The 18716-nt window shown below is 55.9% G+C and overlaps 1 protein-coding gene across 3 annotated transcripts; it reads right to left on the bottom strand.

Moving 5' to 3' along the window:
• Positions 1–91: 91 nt before the first annotated feature.
• PLEKHG6 (pleckstrin homology and RhoGEF domain containing G6) lies at positions 92–17667 on the bottom strand. Of its 3 annotated transcripts, none has more exons than XM_058442766.1 (16): positions 17356–17521; positions 15843–16048; positions 14421–14576; positions 13040–13204; positions 12564–12659; positions 12297–12347; positions 11813–11962; positions 10804–10914; positions 10521–10670; positions 10225–10362; positions 9799–9918; positions 9342–9474; positions 9111–9226; positions 2002–2147; positions 657–1349; positions 92–466 (listed from the first exon to the last, which is right to left on the bottom strand). In XM_058442766.1, the coding sequence occupies exons 2-16, from the start codon at positions 15978–15980 to the stop codon at positions 457–459; spliced, it is 2373 nt and encodes a 790-aa protein (XP_058298749.1). In that variant the 5' UTR covers positions 15981–16048; positions 17356–17521; the 3' UTR covers positions 92–456. The 3 variants fall into 3 exon arrangements, with proteins under 3 accessions (XP_058298749.1, XP_032015261.1, XP_058298748.1); XM_032159370.2 differs by lacking the exon at positions 17356–17521 and adding an exon at positions 17110–17204; XM_058442765.1 differs by lacking the exon at positions 17356–17521 and adding an exon at positions 17550–17667 and having other exon boundaries at positions 195–466.
• Positions 17668–18716: the final 1049 nt, after the last annotated feature.

Here is an 18716-nt window from a genome sequence, read left to right as displayed (position 1 = left end):
CTGGAGTGCGCTCACTGCAGCCTCCAACCCTTGGGCTCATGGGGTCCTCCCACCTCAGCCTCCAGACACAGGCACACCACTACACCTGGGTAATTTTTAAAAAATTGTTTTGTAAAGACAGGGTTTCCCTATATTGTCCAGGCTGGTCTGGAACTCCTGGGCTCAAGGGATCCTCCCACCTCAGCCTCCCGAAGTGCTGGGATTACAGGCAGGCATGCCCAGCCAGGGCAATCATTTTTATGCACAACTTTCTGTGGGGCTCAGGTGCACCTATGATACATAAATTTACAGTTCTTGATCCCCAAAGTCCTCAGAGCAGGAGGCAGGGTGCCTGGGCCAGGCTTCCTTTGGGAAATGTGGTCCTTGAGGTAGAGTCACGGATGCCGGAGGGTGACCAGCACTACTGGGGAGAGATCTCCTCTGGGAGGGATGCATGCCAAAGGTCCTCTGCATTCCTCACACCTCTCTGAAAAGACAGGAGGGGGTGTTAGGCGACAGTCAGTGACAATGGGTGAGGGTCGGGTGAAGAGTGAGGCAGAGAGCCCTTCCTGCCTCAGCCCCTGCTCCTGCACTGCCCTCTTCTATACTGCACCCCCTCACCACCATACAGACATCCCCGTCCGCCCCCTCCCAGGCCAGCTTCCCTCAGCACGTACGATGTGGACAGAGGGGTGTCCAGCTGAATGATGTGGGGCCCCCGCATCCTCTGTAGCTGGGCCCGAGTCAGCTTCCGTGGCCTGCTGTCCCGGGGCTCCTCGGCCCCCTCGACCCTTTGGCTGGCCAGCTCCTCCCGGATCTCTCTGAGCATGTCCTCAGCCCGCATTGGGCGCAGTGATGTGTGGCCAGCTTTCAGGAACACGGGCCCCTCGTCTTCCTCCTCCCCCGAGGACTCCCAGGGGCTTTCCCCGGCCGAGTCAGCATGGGCTGGGGAGGAGGGAAGCTGGCCCCGAAGCCGGGCCCTGTGCAGTGTTTCCACCACCACATTCCCTCGCTCGGAGGCGCCATCTTCTTCCTCAGACCAGGTTGGTGGGTCTCCCCGGGGAAGGCCGCCTCCTGTTAGGATTCCTTCTGGCAGTTCGGGGGCACTTCGGCGTTGAGGAGCTTGGGGGTTGGGAGGGTGGGGACGCAGAGGGACGTCCCGGAGGTCCAGGGTGGAGAAGGTGAGGCGAGGGTCCCGCCGAAGGGCTCTTTGGCGTAGACGGCTCAGCGGGGAGCGGGACCTTGTGGGGGTGCCTGGGATCAAAGTGCCGTAGCCAGAGTCTGAGGTATCATCTGGCACAAAGGGAGCATCTTCATCTGTGTCTTCTGTCACCACCAGGTGGGGGATAACGGTCGAGAACTCAGGAGTCCTACAATTAATGGCGAAGAGTCAGATGCATAGGGGTCAAGTTCAAGTCCAGGGAGTTTCCCTTGATCACTACATCCAGAAATGGCCCCTCCTCCAAACTTATTTTGGTATCGTCTTTCCATCGCACTGTGATCGTTTTTCTCATCTGGCTGGCTAGATTTTAAGCTCCTAAGAGAGTACGGGCTGCCTCTACACTGTTTTATCCATAGCATCTGGTCCAGGATCTTGTATCAAGTGGGGAGTCAGGTTTTTGCTGAGTGGTTCCTGAACTTACCTCATATTATCCTCAATGATTGATTCTTCTTTTCTCCTTAAGCTGCTGCCAAGCAGTGGTGCTATCCTAGATGAACCTCACACTCCCCAGGGATTTGGCAGCTCTGCTATTCTGCAGATCCACACCTACCTTCACTCTCGAGCCTGCTCCGCTCAGGTGCTCCTGTGTGACTCTAGGCGGGCTAACTCTGTAGGCTGTCAGTGCCCTATCCCCCACCTCCGACCCAACACGGCTGGTACCAACCTTCCCTACCCTGCCCTACAGCCTGCATTCCTCTATCTATTCCCAATTCCACCAAAAGAGTGCAGTAATGCCATTTCTCAGCCTTGTGGCTCCCTCCTCCTACTTGGGGAGACCCTGTAGTCCGTGTGCGCCTTACCTCCCCTCTGCGCTGCTCTGAGAGCCCTCCAGGGAAGGCGTGGAGGGCCTGGTGCTGGGGGACTCCCTGTCCTGGTCCCGATAGAGGGTCAGGAGCTCCCTCTTCTGTTGAACATACTCCTCTGCCTTCAGCTTCTGTAGGGTGGCCTGGGACAGGACACTTTCATTATTAAGAGCTCTCGTTTATTGAGCACTTGCTGTTTGCCAGGCACCCTGCTAAGTGCATTACATATATTATCTTATTTTATTTTATTAGTATTATTTTTTGAGACGGAGTCTTGCTCTGTCGCCCAGACTAGAGTGCAGTGGCGCAATCTTTGCTCATTGCAACCTCCACCTCCTGGGTTCAAGCGATTCTCCTGCCTCAGCCTCCTGAGTAGCTGGGATTACAGGCGCCCGCCATTGTGCCCGGCTAATTTTTGTGTTTTTAGTAGAGACGGGTTTCACCATCTTGGCCAGGCTGGTCTCAAACTCCTGACCTTGTGATCCACCCCCCTTGGCCTCCCAAAGTGCTGGGATTACAGGCATGAGCCACCGTGCCTGGCCTACATTACCTTATTTAATCTTTACCAAACCCCCATGAACCAGATATTTTTACCCCTACCTTACTACTGAGACATGGAGACGCTAAGGTTAAGTAACTGCCCCAGGTGGTACTTCTTACAGTAAGAAGAAAGTGGGGTGGTGCCGGGAGTTGGTGGCACAAACTCTGGAGCTAGTGGTGGGGGTGAGCGGGGTGAACAGAATGGCCCTTTTCCTACCTGTACAGGTCTTCCTGCTTCTCATGTCCCATTGGCAGACCTGTTATCAGGTCTGCCCCCTCCTTCAGGAAGCCCTCCCTGGTTGGTGGTGATGGTAGAATAAGTGTTCTGAATTGGTACTGGTTGCTCCTTCAAGAGCATCCCTCTCCTACCACCTGGGCCTCTGCCCTGAAGCTGGGAGGAGCAGGAGGACAGAACATGGGCAGAGGTGGGCTTTGTACCGGGCTGAGGACTCTGCTGTCCTTCAGAGGGAGGAAAGTTCCTAGAAGGCTGAGGAAAGGACGCATTATATTGCCTGTCTTCTCCCTCCCTCAGCGATTTCATACAGGTACCATCAGAATGAAACAGCGCCATCTGAGAAAAAATTTTCAAAGCACTTTTGCACATGTGGTCATTTGATACACACCATTGCCCTGTGGTGTGGAGAACATGAATGTTCACCCATTTTACAGATAAGAAACCTAGACCTAGAGAGGTGAAGTGACTTGCCCAAGGTACCACAGGTATGGAGAAGCAGAGCTGGGACAGGGCCTTGCTCTTTGAGTCCTAGTTCAGTCACTGCAGCACTTTCAAGGACAGCCTTGAAGGGTAAAGAGTTGGCTTGGGGAGGGGGAGGGGGAGGGAGAGGGAAGAGAAGGTGGCAGAGCTGAGGTTGGAGGCGGAGGCAAGCCTTGGCAAAAGGGAGGTACCGGTGGCTGCCGTGGGTAGCACTGATATCGGCACTTGCTGGTATGGCCATATCCTTGTTAAAATATTGAAGTCTTCCATGCTGGTAAGGGAATGGCTGCTGCCTGGGCCTCATCCACTTCCCCCATCCCCATGATCTAGCAACTAGGGGGATAACATCTGGCACAGCAGAGGACCTCTAGTGCAACGCTCCCTTCTGATTGGTTGCCGCCCATGCTATACTAATTGTTAAATATTTCCAATATCTCCCCAGCTTGAAGTATATGAGCCAGCAACTCCTGGGCACCTGGACTTTCCCAAAGCCTCTCAAGAAACCCTGGGGGCAGCTGGGTCAGGGCAAGAGACGAAATGGATGAACAGGGGTAGGAAATGACATCAGGCTTATATTTCCAATTCGGGAATTGGCTCTCCAGTCACTTATTCCCAAGGGTGACAGCATTCTCAAGATGTGGTCTGTTGGCCGGAGCAGGGGAGGGTGCCTGGGGGCAGGAAACCTGCCAGGGCCAGGAGCTGGGGCAGACTCCCTCTTTCCCAGGCCTCATCTCCCAACTCCATGTGAATTGAGGGAAGAAGTGAGAGAAGAGAGGGTGGAGGCGCTGGGCCGATCTGCTTGTCCTGCTGGGGTGCCCTTTTGCCCCACAGGACCCAAATTCAGGTTTGTGTTTGGGGTGCCAGGGGAGGGGTGTTATGTGAAAGGGAAGAACTGGAAGGAAGCAGGGTTTCTGTAAGCGACGTTCAATGCCAGCATCTCCGCTAAACTTGCCCCTTGCCCGACCCCAGGAAGAGGCTGGAGGTCGGGGGAGCCCTGAGCAGGGGGCGGGGCGTCGGGGGAATGGGTGGGATGAGGCTCTTGGAGGTGCTTCCCGGCGAGCCCAAAGCCTCTCCAGCAACCCTGGGAGGATTTTCTTGGCTTGGATAAGAGGAGAGACACACAGGGGGCAGAGGAGAGGATGGGAAAGGAAAAGGAGATTGGTGCTTAAGCCAGAATGTGACGCCCCTACAAAACTGAGAAGAGGAAGGGAGGGCCCCCAGCAGGATTCTTCTTCCTTTGTCCCCGTGGAGAGGAAATGCCTCCTTTCCCTGCTGTCTCTGGGGTGGCTCCTAGATTCACCCACTCTCCTCCCAGAACTCCCCAGTGCCGGACTAAAACCAAACTCTGAAAGGTGCCCACTGACTTCTGAGCGACAGATGCGGATGCATTTCCCCACTCAGCAGCAGGCCCTACCCAGGCCCCAAAGACCACCCCTTTCTTCTAATGATGACAATGGCAAGCATTGATGGAGTGCCTATACAGTGCTGGGCCTCGTGCCTGGCCACTTGTGGACTGTCTGTCCTGCGTGCACTGCAACTCCCCAAGAGGTGAAGTGACTCCCTGACAGCTGCTCGGGCCTCTCCTTCAGACCCTGGCTCTTAGCCTCGGCTGCCTCCTTCAGTCTCCCTGCTTTAATTTCTTGGTCGCTATCTCTGACAGCTCTTTCTGTTCCTGTCCCTGTTCCTTTTCCTCTTCTCAGTCCGTGGGCATTCCCCAAGATTCAGTCTCTTCTCCCTGGAGAAGCTTACTTTCTCTGAAAGTGTGAGTCATCACAGCTAGACACGCTAGGAATAAATCTGCAAGTCAACATTTCTGCCAGGGTGAGAAAACAATAGTCTGCCCCCCTGGGGATTGCTCTATGAAAGGGACCAACAGAGCTTCTACTGCCCTCTTCAGTTTATAAAGACTGATGGCTCTAGAGAGGATTCCCTAAGAATTTGGTGTGAGACAATAGCAGGAAAAGTAATTTCAAAGTTTCAGTTTTCTTTGTTTTGCTAAGGAAGGCCAGCGAGCCTTGGTGTGTATCTTGGTTATAGATCTTGACAGATCTTTCCTGTTAGCCTGGAGTGAGACTACCAGGGGGCTGAGTTGTTTCGTATAGTAAAATACCCGTAATTTTTAGTAGCCCTGGGGGTTCTAAAGGGAGAAGGTGAGGGTCTGGCTATGTTCTGTGACTAAAAACCAAAAAACAGGAGAAAATTCTGAAGGTAGAGGTGGCAGTTCTGAAGGAAAAAAGGCAGGCTGGCATTCACTGCCAGCCCCACTGGCTATCCTGGGGAGTTGGGGCTCTAGGAACACTGATGCCACTAGCTTCCGCTTTTGTCCCTGGGCTCCCCGTGAGCCTCTAGCCTTCAGGTAAATTTTTTATTTAACTTTTTTTTTTTTTTTTTAGACAAGGTACTCACCCCGTTGTCTAGGTTGTAGTGCAGCGGTGGGAACATAGCTCACCACAGGCTGTACCTCCCAGGTTCAAGCGATCCTCCCACCCCAGCCTCCTGAGTAGCTGAGACTACAGGCGCACACCACCAGGCCCAGCTAATTTTTGTATTTTTTGTAAAGATGGGGTTTTGCCATGTTGGCCAGGCTGGGTCTTGAACTTTTGGGCTCAAGCCATCTGCCTGCCTCAGCCTCTCAAAGTGCTGGGATTAGAAGAGGTGAGCCACTATGCCTGGCCAAGAAAATCTGATTAACCACCAGAATGATGTCACTTGCCAGTCAGTCCAGCCTAGTGGAAAGTGTGTTTAGGCTTAGGTGGAAGTGGTGGAGAGAAGTCCCTGCCATGCAGAGGGGACTGTGAACCGAGCCGGAAGCAGGGGGCAGGGCAGATGGGAGACCACGCTCATCACAAAACCCACATGCCTCCCCTTGGGGTGTGTCTTTTGTCCTTCTTTTTCACCTGAATTCCAGGTCTTTGTTTCTGTATTTCCCAAAGCCCCTAAGATATCTCCACTAGGGTATATCTTGGCTGCCTCAATTTCAAAGCGCTGCTGTTTAAATATTGCTACCCTAAAGCCACCTCACCGAGGAAGCAATAACTAAACAAACACCTTTCCCTTTCCCTTTCTAATGACTGCATTTCTGTCTGGGGTCCCATTGCCAATGCAGTCTTCCAAACTGAAGCTTCGGGAGGCCAATTGTGCTCTTTGCCACTGGGTATCTGGAGTTCCTGAGCCTGTGCCCAGTGCTGGCACCAGACTGTGTGCCTAAGCAGAATGACAGCTTTGAATCTCCCTAGGAAGCAGGTACTGTCATTGTGTATATCTGTTTTGCAGTTGAAGAAATTGAAGTTGAGGGAGGTCATATAACTTACCCAAGGTCACATGGCTAGGACCTGATAGGACCGGTGTGGATTTTTCTGAATTCAGTATAGACTTTAACCACAGTATCCCTAAGGCTCCCCTGTCTCTTCCCTCTTCTTTAGCTCCTTTCTTCTTTTGTTTTTTGTCCCTTTTTGCAATGCCTCCCTAAGGCTGTGGCACTAAACCTTCCATGTTTCACACCCAAACTAGTACAATAAACCTCCTGTCACCAATTTCTCCCTCCTCCAGCCCACCTAGCACACTGCTACCTGATTTCCTGAAAACCTAATTCAAGAGGAAACACGCTGATTTCACCCTTGCTCAAGAATTCATGGCACGGCCATGCACGGTGGCTCACGCCTGTAATCTCAGCACTTTGGGAGGCCGAGATATGCAGATTGCTTAAGCTCAGGAGTTCAAGACCAGCCTGGGCAACATGGAAAGACCCTGTCTCTACAAAAAAATGCAAAAAATTAGCCAGGTATGGTGGTGCACACCTGCAGTCCCAGCTACTTGGGGGACTAAGGTGGGAGACTCACCTGAGCCCAGGAAGTTGAGGTGGCAGTGAGCTGTGATCATGCCACTGCACTCTAGCCTGGGTGATGGAGTAAGACTCTGTCTCAAAAAAAAAAAAAAAAAAAAAAAGAATTCACAGTGGCTGTCTCTTGTTGACCCTATTCAACTACTCAAGCCCATCCAGGCCACAGGGTTCTGCAGCTCTGAGATTCTATAGAATCTGGCCTCTTACCACGTACTCACACAAACCCTGTGCTCCAGACTTAGGCAGATATGGCCGTTATTCCAGAAATATATCCAGCCCAATTGGTCCTCTGATTCATCTGCTCATGGTCTTCCCATCCTTAAAAGTCCAACTCAAACCTTCACCTCTCTTTGGCCATTCCGTTCCTGTGGTGGGTTGAACAGTGGCCCCCCCAAAAGATAGATATATCTAAGTCCTACCCTCTGGAAGCTGTGAATGTGACCTGATTTCGAAAAAGAGTCTTTGCAGATTTGCAGAGATCCTAAGAGCTCAAGGTGAGCTCTCCCTGGATTTAGGGTGGGCTCGAAATCTAATACTCATGTCTTTGTAAGAGAAAGGCGGGGGAAAGTTGGACACAGAGACATACAGAGAGGAAGGCCATGGGAAGACAGAGAAAGAGTTTGGAGTTTTGTTGCCACAAGCCACGGAACACCTGGGGCAACCAGGAGCTGGAAGAGGCAAGGATGGATTCTCCCCCAGAGGAAACTCAGCTCCGCCAACACCTTGATTTGAAACTTCTGGCCCCGGAACTGTGAGAGAGTGAGCTCCCGATGCATTTTAGGCCACCCAGTTTGTGGGACCTAATACAGCTCCATTTGCATCTCTCTTCTTTGAACTCCTCCTGCTTTTTTATCTGCTCACATCACTCCCCTGCCCGACTTCTTCACTGGCCCTCTCTCATCCAAAGGACAAAGCTCATCTATAGGATGCCTTATCATGACATGCAGAGATGGGCATGACCTGGTGGTACCTACCCCCCAGCCTCTCCCTGCTGCGTCTACTCTTGTACTTTATACTGTAGCAACACCAATGCAGGCAGTTCTCTCAACACACACAACTGTTTCACAATTCTGGCCTTTGCACTTTCTGCTCCTCCATGTGGAATGCCCTTCCCTTCCGCCCTTGATTCCCTGACGTACTCCCAGGCATCCTCCCAAATGGTGCTCAGACATCAGCTCCTCTGTGTCCCTTCCAAACAGACCCAGCAGACAATGCCTTGCTCCCTTCTCTGTCCCAGCTTCATTCTACATAACTTCTTTCTATTATTTGTATACAAATTACTCAACTAGGCTGCAGCACCTATGCCTTGAGGGCAGGAATGGTGTTTTATTTTCTGATTCCCTAGCACCTAGCCCTAGTGTCTGTACTCAGCAAGTGCCCTGTAAATGTCTGCGAATGGAAGATGACTTCTAGAAGTTAATCATTTCAGGCTGTACAAACCTTCAGGGGATGCGGTATCTTGGGCTCTCCCAGTGGCTGGCACAGTAGCTGGCCAAAGGCTTTTTCTGTCTTCTGATGGATGGTGGAGGCTCTGCCTCCCTCTTTGGGGCACATCAGATTGTCCAGTCTGAACCTGAATCCACCCCAGCCTCTCTCTCCTCCTCCCCTCTATGCTCCCATGTTCGTTCGTTCGTTCCTTCCTTCCTTCGTTCTTTTTTTTTTTTTTCTTCTTCTTCGGGGTCTCACTCTGTCACCCAGGCTAGAGTGCAGTGGCACGATCTCAGGTCACTGCAACCTCCATTTCCCGGGCTCAAGTGATTCTCCTGCCTCAGCCTCCCAAGTAATTGGGACTACAGGCACACATCACCATGCCCGGCTACTTTTTGTATTTTTAGTAGAGACAGGGTTTCACCATGTTGGCCAGGCTGGTCTCAAACTCCTGACCTCAGGTGATCCGCCTGCCTCGGCCTCCCAAAGTGCTGAGATTACAGGTGTGAGCCACCACTGTGCTCCCATTTCTGAGCTCCAGGGACCCCTGCCCATGCCTCCCCATTGCTGGCTTTCCCATACCTGGGCCTGCTGGGTCTTCTCCAGCCACCGGGCACGGTCTGTAGGACTGGGACAGTGCACAAGGAGGGCGCTGGAGACGCACTGGAATTCAGTGAGGTGGATCAGCAGAAAGCTGTCTGGATGGAGGAGACAACCTTCAAGAGGCCAGCCTTTATTTGATCTCCATCCCAGCTCCTCCTTCCCCTCGCTGAGAAGAGCGAGAAGAAAAGACTCCCTGAAGGAAGGACGTACTAGGGTCTCGCAGGGGTTGGCACACGAGCTTCTCCAGCATGAGAGGGGGGCGGATGACCTTAGCTTTGTCCGCCTTGCGCTGGGGCTTGGTCACGAGGAGCACATCAGAGAAGAGGAACAGGTACACGTCCAGCTGGGGGTGGGGGCGTAGGGGAAAGAGACAGGGTCAGCTGGAACCAGGGGCAGGGCTGGTCCGGGAGGAGGCTGAGGCATGATGCTCAGGCACACGGGGACACATGCAGAGCCCAAATGCGGGAGTGGCCAGGGGCGTCGCTTTGGTCCCATCTCTCGCTTTACAGGCAGGGAAAGTGGCTGGCTCAGGGTCACACAAATGACTGGGGCTTGGCCAGAACTACATCCTCTTCCCAAAACCCCTCTTCTCCCACTTCCGGCGTTTCTGCCTCTTACCTTCTCCCATCATGCCCCGTCCCCTCCACTCTGTCCGCAGCACCCTCACCTTCCCTTCTCGCCCCTCCTTCACTCGCACGGGTCCCTCCAGCAGCAGCTGTCTGGTGTGCTCAGACGCAACCCCCAGCATGGGGGACGTCAGGTCCAGGGTGGAGAACGGACGCAGGTTCTGAGGGACACAGAGGGGAGGGGTGAGGGCGCTCGGTAGTCTGCCTGGACTTCCTGGTCAAGGGCGGCTCCTGTTCTGCCACCAACACCTTTCTGTTTGTATCCTTCCCCCATGGGCTAGAGAAAGCCTCCCAGGGCCTCCTTTTTACTCTTCTGACCTCTACCCCTTGGACTGCCATCACCGGGTAGGAATGTTGGACACCCTTGTAGCACCCAAGTACGGGGTGTTCTGGCCTCTCCAGCCCTCCCCTTCATCAGTATCCCTGGGACCTTGCTTTTCCTGGGTCCCTTCCCTCTGCCCTCTCACCTTCTCCACTTCATCACTGGGTGGCTCCAGCACCTCGTAGGGCCCGATGCGTTGTGCTGCAGCCACCAAGCTCTCTTGCTCTTCGCCCTGGCGGACCTGCCCATTGATGTGTCGCAGGAATGACTCCACGGCTTCGATCTAGGTGAGGTTGGGGATGTGGGAGGAGGGATGGCTCAGCACCCCTCCCAACCAGTGCCAGCCACAGCACAGTGCCACACTGTCACAGACACACTAAGAAAGAGACCCCCCTCCCAGTCCCCGATTCACCAGAGTCCTAGCCCCACTGGGGCACCTACCATGGCATTCAGGGCCTCTTGGGCTCGTGCCTCGGGGCTCCTCTTGAGCACAGCATGAAGCAGCAGTGGGTACTTGGTGATGCGCTGGTGGGGCTTGATGAGCAAGTCACAGAGCATCTGCCTCCCAGAGCGCTTGTGCTTCTCACACCACTGCAGGGAAGGTGGGTGGGGCTCAGGGTTGGCTCCCTCCCGCCCTGCCTAGTGGTGAACTCAGCCTCAGGCTCAGCTGGAGACCGGCCGGCTAGGATGCACCCGTCCCCCTCCCCAGCACCCCTTCTCCCACCTGCACGAAGGCATGGAAGAGAGGGTTAGTTTCTTGCTGCTCTCGGGCGTAGGCCATGGTCTGCTTCACTCGGAGGCAGTACTGGACATACGGGTGGAACCGCTGGCCAAACTGGAGAGACAGATATGGGAGGTGGGGATCAGGCACGGGGAGAAGGCCATCAATACAGGCTCTGGCTGCAGGACCCAGGAGCAGGTGAAGAGAGCCTCACAGAGGCCCTTAGCCCAGCTCCTGACAGTCCCTCCATCCCAGGATCCTCCCAGGAATGCTCTTGAGGCTAGGCCCCTCTCTCTGGATTCCAGGAAGGAGCCTGAGGTCCCAGCACTGACCTAGAGCTCTCTGAGCTCCCTCCATCCACAGTGCTACTGGGGCCTGCTGCTCTGGACTTACTCTCCCACCATCAATAATTCAGCTGGACCGTTGTCAGGACATCGCAGATCCCATTTCACCCTGGGGGTGGGGTGGTGACCTAAGAGTTTGCTCAGAAGCCATGCTCCTATGGAGGGGGTACCTAAGGCTCCCAGGAGCAGTATGCCTACCTCTCTACCCCACTGCAACTTTTTCCTGCAGGGCCCACATTTTCCTGGCTAGGTAACATTGTAGAAGAAAGTCAGACCCTAGGCCCTCTTGCTTTCTCTTGTCACTCTTCACCATGCCCCGGGTGCCTCCTGTGGCCTTTTACACCCACCCAGGTCCTCTTAAGGGTCCCTTCACTTAGGACCCATTTGCTGCACCCAGCTTTTGTAGTTGATGGGAGCCAAGGTGTGACCCTTCCCTGAGACAGCTGCATTTTCATTTCATAAGGGCCTCCAGAAGAACAAGGAGCCTGTGGCACAGAGGTCAGACTTGTGGCATGAAGGGAGGAGGTGAGGTGATATTAGGGGTAGGGGCTGTGTCCTGAGGCCCCTAAAATCACAGAGACTTGCATACTGTGGGCATGCCCTACACACAGGACCCCTGAGGGCTCCCAGTCCTGCCCCATCCAGACACAGCCCTTCACAGGCCTCACCGTCAGGAAGCCACTTTGCAGACCAATGGGGTCCAGGGGCTGGCCCGAGGCCCGAGTCTCCTCCAGGGTGGGCCCCAGCACCTCCTCCCAAAAGCTCCGGTGGGTTCGAATCAGGCTGGGGACATTTCCAAACAGGGTCTCAGCTGACACCTGGAGGAGGGAGCAGAACTGAGCAGCATGCCTTTGGAAGGTCACCGGGGTGGCACTGGCCGAGGAAAGGTGAGGACCTTAAGCTTGGACAGCAGGGGCGGGGGTGAAGAGGGATGAACCGGGCACTGGGCCTGGAAGATCTCAAGGATGCCAGTCTGGGAAATGGGGGGCCTGTGGCCTGCTTGGAGTCCCCAGTAACAGGGAAGTAGGGAGGGCAAGGCGTCCCAAAAAACGGGGCAGTGGCAATTCAGACACGGATGGCTGGAGGGCCCACCCTCATCCGCAGGCTCAGAGGTCGGGCTGTGCCAGGGTCCCCTCCTGAGCACCCACTCACTTCCATCAGCAGTCCCACTCGCTGCAGGTTCAGCAGGCCGGCGGCTAGCAGCTGCAGGGAGGGAAATGAGGGTCTCAGGACCCAGCGTAGCCCTTCAGTGTCACCTCCCACCCCCCACCAACTTCAGTACTGCTGACCTATCTCCCTGGATCCCAGACGGGCCTGAAATCCTGCCCCTCCCTCCCCCAGTGACCTGCCTTCCAGTCTGGGAGGATGGGGGCTCATGCAGGGAAGATGGGGCCGGGGCTGGGGCTGAGGGAGGCTCACATCAGTCATGATCTTGAGCTTTCTCACGTAGATCAGCTCGGTGGTCAGGAGCTCCCACAGGGCCTCCTGTTGGTGGCAGAGCTCCCGGCTCATCTCCTGGGGTGGGGAGAATGCTGGTTCAGTTGGGGAATAATTAGAATGGCAAGTACCAGCTGTTAAGTGCTACTGGCTCCACTTCATAGGTTCTAGGCACTTCGTACATGACCATGACCTTTTAATCCTCAAACCAATGCTCCGATGTGTAGGTGGTATTATCCCCACTTTACATATGTGGCAACTGAGGCCCAGAGAACTCTACTGTCTTGACCAAGGTCTCACTAGTAAGTGGCAGAGCTGGGATCTGAACCCAGATCAACGCGTTTCCAGATGTTTTCTCCACATGACTCCACTTCCCAAGGCCTTTCCCTCCTCTAGAGCAGAATCTGTTGTGCATTCACGCCCCGGGGACGGACTCACCTTGTGAGTTTCAGGCTCACCTTGTGCCCAGGCACCAGCTCCCTCCAGGACTTCTCGATGGTCAGGCCGCTGTCGCCACCCTCTCCTATCTCCCAGTGCCGCCGGTCCTCAGGGGGCAGCCGGGGCATCCCAAACATGCTGAAAGTGTGCAGCCTCACCTCCAGCTCATGGGCCTTGGCGACTTCCTGGGGGAGCCAAGAAGGGCATCAGCTCCGGCCACATCCTTGGCACCCAGCCACAGGGCCCCGGGAGGGCTGTGTGTGTGCATGTGTAAGTGTGTGCGTGTGTGTGTGTCTGGAATGGGAGATGGCAAGCAGCACTGAGTATGAGTGGGGACATGGAGGCCTAGAGGACAGGGGTCGGCCCCAGCTGGAATTCCAGGGAAAAAGGCATTGCTGGAATGTGGGTGAAGAGGCACCCTGGTCTACAGAAAGGTCCCTGGAGAGGGGTCTGATCTAGGCTCCCTGACAGGAAAGAGGCCTTCCATGGGTCTCCTGAATCAGAATGAGGTAGGGGAGGGACAGAAACAGACACTTCAGAGGGAACTTCAAGTGAATCAGAACAAGACTTAGAGAACCAGTGGTCTCAGGCACCACTTTGACATTTGCCTATAAAATGGCATTTTTTATGAAGCAGCATGGCTTACATTTTACAGGTTTCTTTTTTTTTTTTTTCTTTTGAGAAAGAGTTTTGCTCTTGTCGCCCAGGCTGGAGTACAGTGGCACAATCTCGGCTCACTGCAACCTCCACCTCCCAGGTTCAAGCGATTCTTCTGCCTCGGCCTCCTTAGTAGCTGGGATTACAGGTGCCCACCATGACACCCAGCTAATTTTTTTTGCATTTTTAGCAGAGACGGGGTTTCACCATGTTGGCCAGGCTGGTCTCGAACTCCTGACCTCAGGTGATCCGCCCGTCTCGGCCTCCCAAAGTGCTGGGATTACAGGCATGAGCCACCACGCCCGGCCCATTTTATAGGTTTCTTTGGTACCAAGAATGTGAGCAATAGACACTCCTGACCCTCACTCACTCCATCCGGATGTGGCTCAGGAGGAGAGGTGAGGCTCACAGCGGTGGTGAAGGATGATGTGGCACTGAGGATAGAGGGAGGACACCTGACTCTCAGCAACTTGGTAATTTGACTTGGTAATTTGCAAAGACTGAAAGCTCAATATCAATCGTTTATCCACATTTAATCAAAGGGTCTCAAGTCAAAGTCCCTGGTTGTCATGCACGGACTAAGGAGAGATATATCCCTGAGAGGTCCTAGGCAGAGCCATGTCTGACTGGCAGGCAGCAGCCTCCCGGACCTGTGTTCTCAGCCCCCGGGGCTTGCTGGTCATCTGTGGAGCCATCACAACTGGGGCTGTATGCATGGGGATGGGAGGAGAGGGACCCCCTTACCTTGAGTTTGGGGGAGTGAAGCAGGCCAGCCCCCACATGGCCCCCGTGCCTCTTCTCGGGCTCTGGATCTCGCAGTCTCATGGGTGACAGGCCTCGGGCCTGGCCAGAACCCCTGGCAAAGGGGACATACTGCTGGAGGCGTCGGCGACTAGGATCCTGGGAGAGGAGCAGGGGAAGTTCTGGGGGTGCCTCCGTTTCCCCAGAAATCCCAGAGAGGTAGTAGGGGGGCAGGCTTGGCTCTAGATGTTGTTCCCCCACCCTGGTAAGTCAGGCTGGCTCACTTGTCCCCACAAACCAGTTTGGTGTGGGCTGCTCCTGCCCTGAGTCACAGCGGCCACTGCCAGCAAGGCTAAGCTGAGTGGGCAGAGGCATGACAGCCTGGCTTCCTGAGTGGGCCTGGGGAAGAAGTGGGGCCTCCTGCCGAGCAGGTGCACAGGCACGCACATGCCTGGGCTCTGGTGTGTGTGCCCCCACTGCCTCCTGCTCTCCGTACCACCAGGGGTGCATGGACAAGGCGTGGTGCACACGGCATTCTGGTCTCTCGTAACTCTCCTTGTCTATGACCAGCCTCCCTCACACACGGGGACAAGGGCACTCACATGTGCTGCCTCTTCCCCAGGGGCGTGCAGCCTGCATCCCATCTAGCTGGGAGTGGCTGCCCTTCTGTGTGAAAGGCTGAGGCCACAGCCACACGGCTCCTCCCAGGGCAGGCCTGGTCACATTCCTTCATTTGCCTATGGCCTGAATTACCCCACATACTTCCTAGTCTCCCTTCTCACCCACAGCCTAGGAAAGTCCCATCTCCAAGGGCAAAATTCTCGTGCAGTGAGGCAGGGGATGTCCCAGCCACAAGCAGAACTGTCCTCAAGGTGGAGGGGAAACCTGCAGGCTGAGGGACAGATCTGGCTTCCACACCCCTCTCCTTGGTCAGGATTGGAGGAGGGCCAGGCAGGTGGAGCCAGGGGTGGAGCCAAGGCAGGCACCCTCCTGTCCCTACCCACCACTGGAGGAGTAGGGACACCTTGAACCTTTACTCATCTTCATCCTGACTCAGGGAGAGGCAGATCTCAGGAAGCCCTCAAACTCCTGCCAAGCAGAGGAGGGAGCCTGGGAGGCGCCGGCTCTGGGGTTTGATGACCTTACCCGCAGCTCTTTGTCTGAGACCTGTCTAACAGCACTCCTCTGAGGGCCTGGCTTCTCCTGGCTCTGCCTCTGCTGCCCAGCTGTCTGGGACTGGGGTGTGACGTCCCTGGAGCCTGGCCCTGTCACTGCCCTCCTCTTTCCCGCAACCCAGGAAAGAAGAGTAGGGTAAGGGGCAGGAATAGCTCAACCTCTGAACCTGTAAGGGGACAGAGACTCCACAGCCTAGGTGTCCTCCCTCCTGCCCCACCAGGTCACTTTTGGGGCACAGCCTGGACTCACCAGCACAGGGTGTCCTCGGGGATAGAGACTGCCAGCAGTGCTCTGAGCAGAGGCTCGATGCCGGCCCCCATAAGTCTCAATGCGGGAAGCCACGAGTCCTTGGAGGGGGCCCTCATGTGGAGGACCAAAGGCCTTCATCCCTTCTCTCCTGGGTCACCTCCAAAGGGCCATATCTTCAACGTCCAGGAGAAAGAGGTCCCCTAGGGCTGCAAGAGAGAAAAGAGAGGAATGGAAGGGCCACCCCCAATCAGTGAACGGCACGAGGCGGGAGACCAAGGCTGGTGGGGGGCCTGGGCGGGAGGGTATAGTGGGCGGGGAGAGGGCCAAGGGCTTGGTCACTTGTTGAGGGGAACATGGCTGCCTCATCTATGACTTGGTGGGAGTAGGGTAGGTCCAGGTACATACTGGGTAGGAAGCCCCTTGGAGATGTACCTCCTCTCTCACATGTGTGCATATTTGGGGTACAAGCTCCTGCACTGGTCTCAGATGGGAACAAGGGTCACAGACAGGTCTCGGGCTTTCTGGATACACCCAGGTGGGAGGGTTCTCCTTGCACCTAGATATAACCCCATCCCCTTCCCCGTATAAAGCCTGGGAAAAAGCTGGAGGGAGGCCATGGTGGGTGGGGTGGGCTGGGAGTGGGGGTGGCTGGAGACAGCCCAGTCTGCCACCAGTTTTTGTACAGCCTGTAAGCCTTTACACATTTATGTAGTTGGAACGACTGCTGCCCCCCTGCAAAAAACCCACCAATATTTTGGGACAAGTAAATATTATATGATATTCAAATTCAGTGTCCATAAACACAGTTTTGTTGGAATCCATCCTCCTCTGCTGGTCTCCTAATAACCTGTGACTGCTTTCTTGCTAGTTGGGACAGAACGTGTAGGCTGCAAAGTCTAATATTTACTGTCTGGCCTTTACTGAAAGGCTTGCCCATCTCCTACCTGAATCCTCCTGGCCACAGACAGGGAGGTGAGTGGGGCCAGCTGTCCGGCCACTGGCCTTAGAGACCAGCCAAATAGAAGACGAGTTCCTCCAGTTTCGGGCTATATATTTGGTCCTCCCAGACTCTGGGAATACCACCATGGAGCTGGGGGCCAGGCGTGGGGCTCCATCTCCCCCCTAAACCTGGAGGGAGGGCCCGCCCTCGAGTAGGCAGGGCCTGGAAGAGGAGAGGCCTCCTGAGGGGCGGTGGGCTCAAGAAGGCTGCGCAGGTGTTTGTGCCCCGACCGGGCGGTCCTGAGGTCCTGCCTCAGCCCTCCCTTACCTTCCTCCGATTTAGGAGCAGAGGAGGAAACGTTCACTGTCCCTCCTGCCGCCTCCCAATAGTCGTCCCTCTGCGGGCGCTGTCTCCCTCGCACTGCTCCCTACCCAGGGTCCTTTCTCAGCCCAGCCCCCGGCTCCCCTCCTCCCGCCTTCGGGAGGCCAGGCCTTCCTTCCCCTTCGCCCCGGCTTCCAGGCCCCGGGTCCCAGCCGCCCCGCCCCCGGGCCGCGTAGCCCTCCCGCCGCTCACCTGTGCCCACAGGTGTCACCGCGCCCGCTGCCCTGCGCCGCCCTCCCCGCCCGCAGGGTCCCCGTTGCCGTCGGCTCCCCAGCGATGCCAGCCAGCCCCGATGCCCAGCCTGGGACTGGGATCGAGCGGCCCGCCGGAGCCGGGCAGCGCGGGGCCGGGCGCGGAGGGCGGGGACCGGGCTGGCCCCTCCCTACCTCCCGCACTGCTCCGGGCAGAGGGGCGGGGCCCTGGGGACCGAGCAGCCCGCGCCCTGACGCAGCCACCGCCTCCCCCGGCGAGGACAGCTCACGTGGCGGTGCCCTCCTTTCCCCTTTTCGGTCGCACCTGAACTCAACAACCGCCGGCCGAGCGGGAGGGCTGGGGACCGCGCGCCCTCCCCTCCAGGTCAGACCCCCGCGAGGCGCTGCAGTAATGAGGGCTGAGTGCGGGGCGGGGCGCAGCCGGGGGAGGCGGCGAGGGTGACGACCTGTGGCAGGCACCCCTCTCTCCTGCTGGTCGCGGCGAGTGGCCGGCTCTCCCGGCCTCCCCCTGCCTCGGCCTAGACTCCTAAGCAGACAGGGAGCCCGCCTGCCAGCTGGAGGGGCAGGGGGCCCCATCGCTGCTGTGGAGTCCAAAGTGTGGGCCTTATCTCTCAGAGGGTCGGCTGGCCTGCCTGGTGGAAGGTGACAGTGGAAGGCTGTCCTGGACTTTGCCTTTGCTCCAGGGATAGGGCCTGGTGTCCAGCTGAGGCCTGACCCGCACTTCTCCTATGACCTAAGACTCAGGTGGGGGCACCCTCCCACTTCACCTGCAAATAAGCCCACTCCCGGCTACACCAGGGTCACCCAGCCCTTGCAGTGGCTGCTAAAATAGATGCTGTGGGGCCAGGCGCGGTGGCTCACGCCTGTAATCCCAACCCCTTGGGGGGCCGAGGCGGGTGGATCACAAGATCAGGAGTTCGAGACCAGCCTGGCCAATATGATGCAACTCCGACTCTACTAAAAATACAAAAATTAGCTGGGCGTGGTGACGGGAGCCTGTAGTCCCAGCTACTTGGGAGGCTGAGGCGGGAGCATCGCTTGAACCTGGGAGGTGGAGGTTGCAGTGAGCCAAGACAGCACCACTGCACTCCAGCCTGGGCAACAGAGCGAAACTCCATCTCAAAAAAAAAAAAAAAGATGCTGTGTAAGGACTGACATGTGCTGGGCATGGCATGAAAGAACCATACTTTATTTTCTTTATTTTTTATTTTTAAAATTTATTTTTTAAAAAGAAAATAGAGACAATATCTTGCTGTGTGGCCCAGGATGGTCTCCAACTCCTGGGTTCAAGCGATCCTCCTGCTTCAGTTTCCCCACCTTTTCACTTCTCCAAATCATGGC

This window comes from Hylobates moloch, unplaced genomic scaffold (genome assembly GCF_009828535.3).
Source record: "Hylobates moloch isolate HMO894 unplaced genomic scaffold, HMol_V3 SCAFFOLD_8, whole genome shotgun sequence".
Lineage (NCBI taxonomy): Eukaryota > Metazoa > Chordata > Mammalia > Primates > Hylobatidae > Hylobates > Hylobates moloch.
This window is presented reverse-complemented; position numbering and strand designations above follow the sequence as displayed.

What these genes read in the sequence shown, in the direction of transcription:
- PLEKHG6 (XM_058442765.1), bottom strand. Translation starts at nt 15,980, where the DNA reads ATGAAGGCCTTTGGTCCTCCACATGAGGGCCCCCTCCAAGGACTCGTG. An exon ending in CCAACCCCTGCGAGACCCTA is followed by an intron (nt 9,227 to 9,341) that starts GTACGTCCTTCC and finishes TCCTCCATCCAG; the next exon opens with ACAGCTTTCTGCTGATCCAC. An exon ending in CAGAGCAGCGCAGAGGGGAG is followed by an intron (nt 1,350 to 2,001) that starts GTAAGGCGCACA and finishes CATTAATTGTAG; the next exon opens with GACTCCTGAGTTCTCGACCG.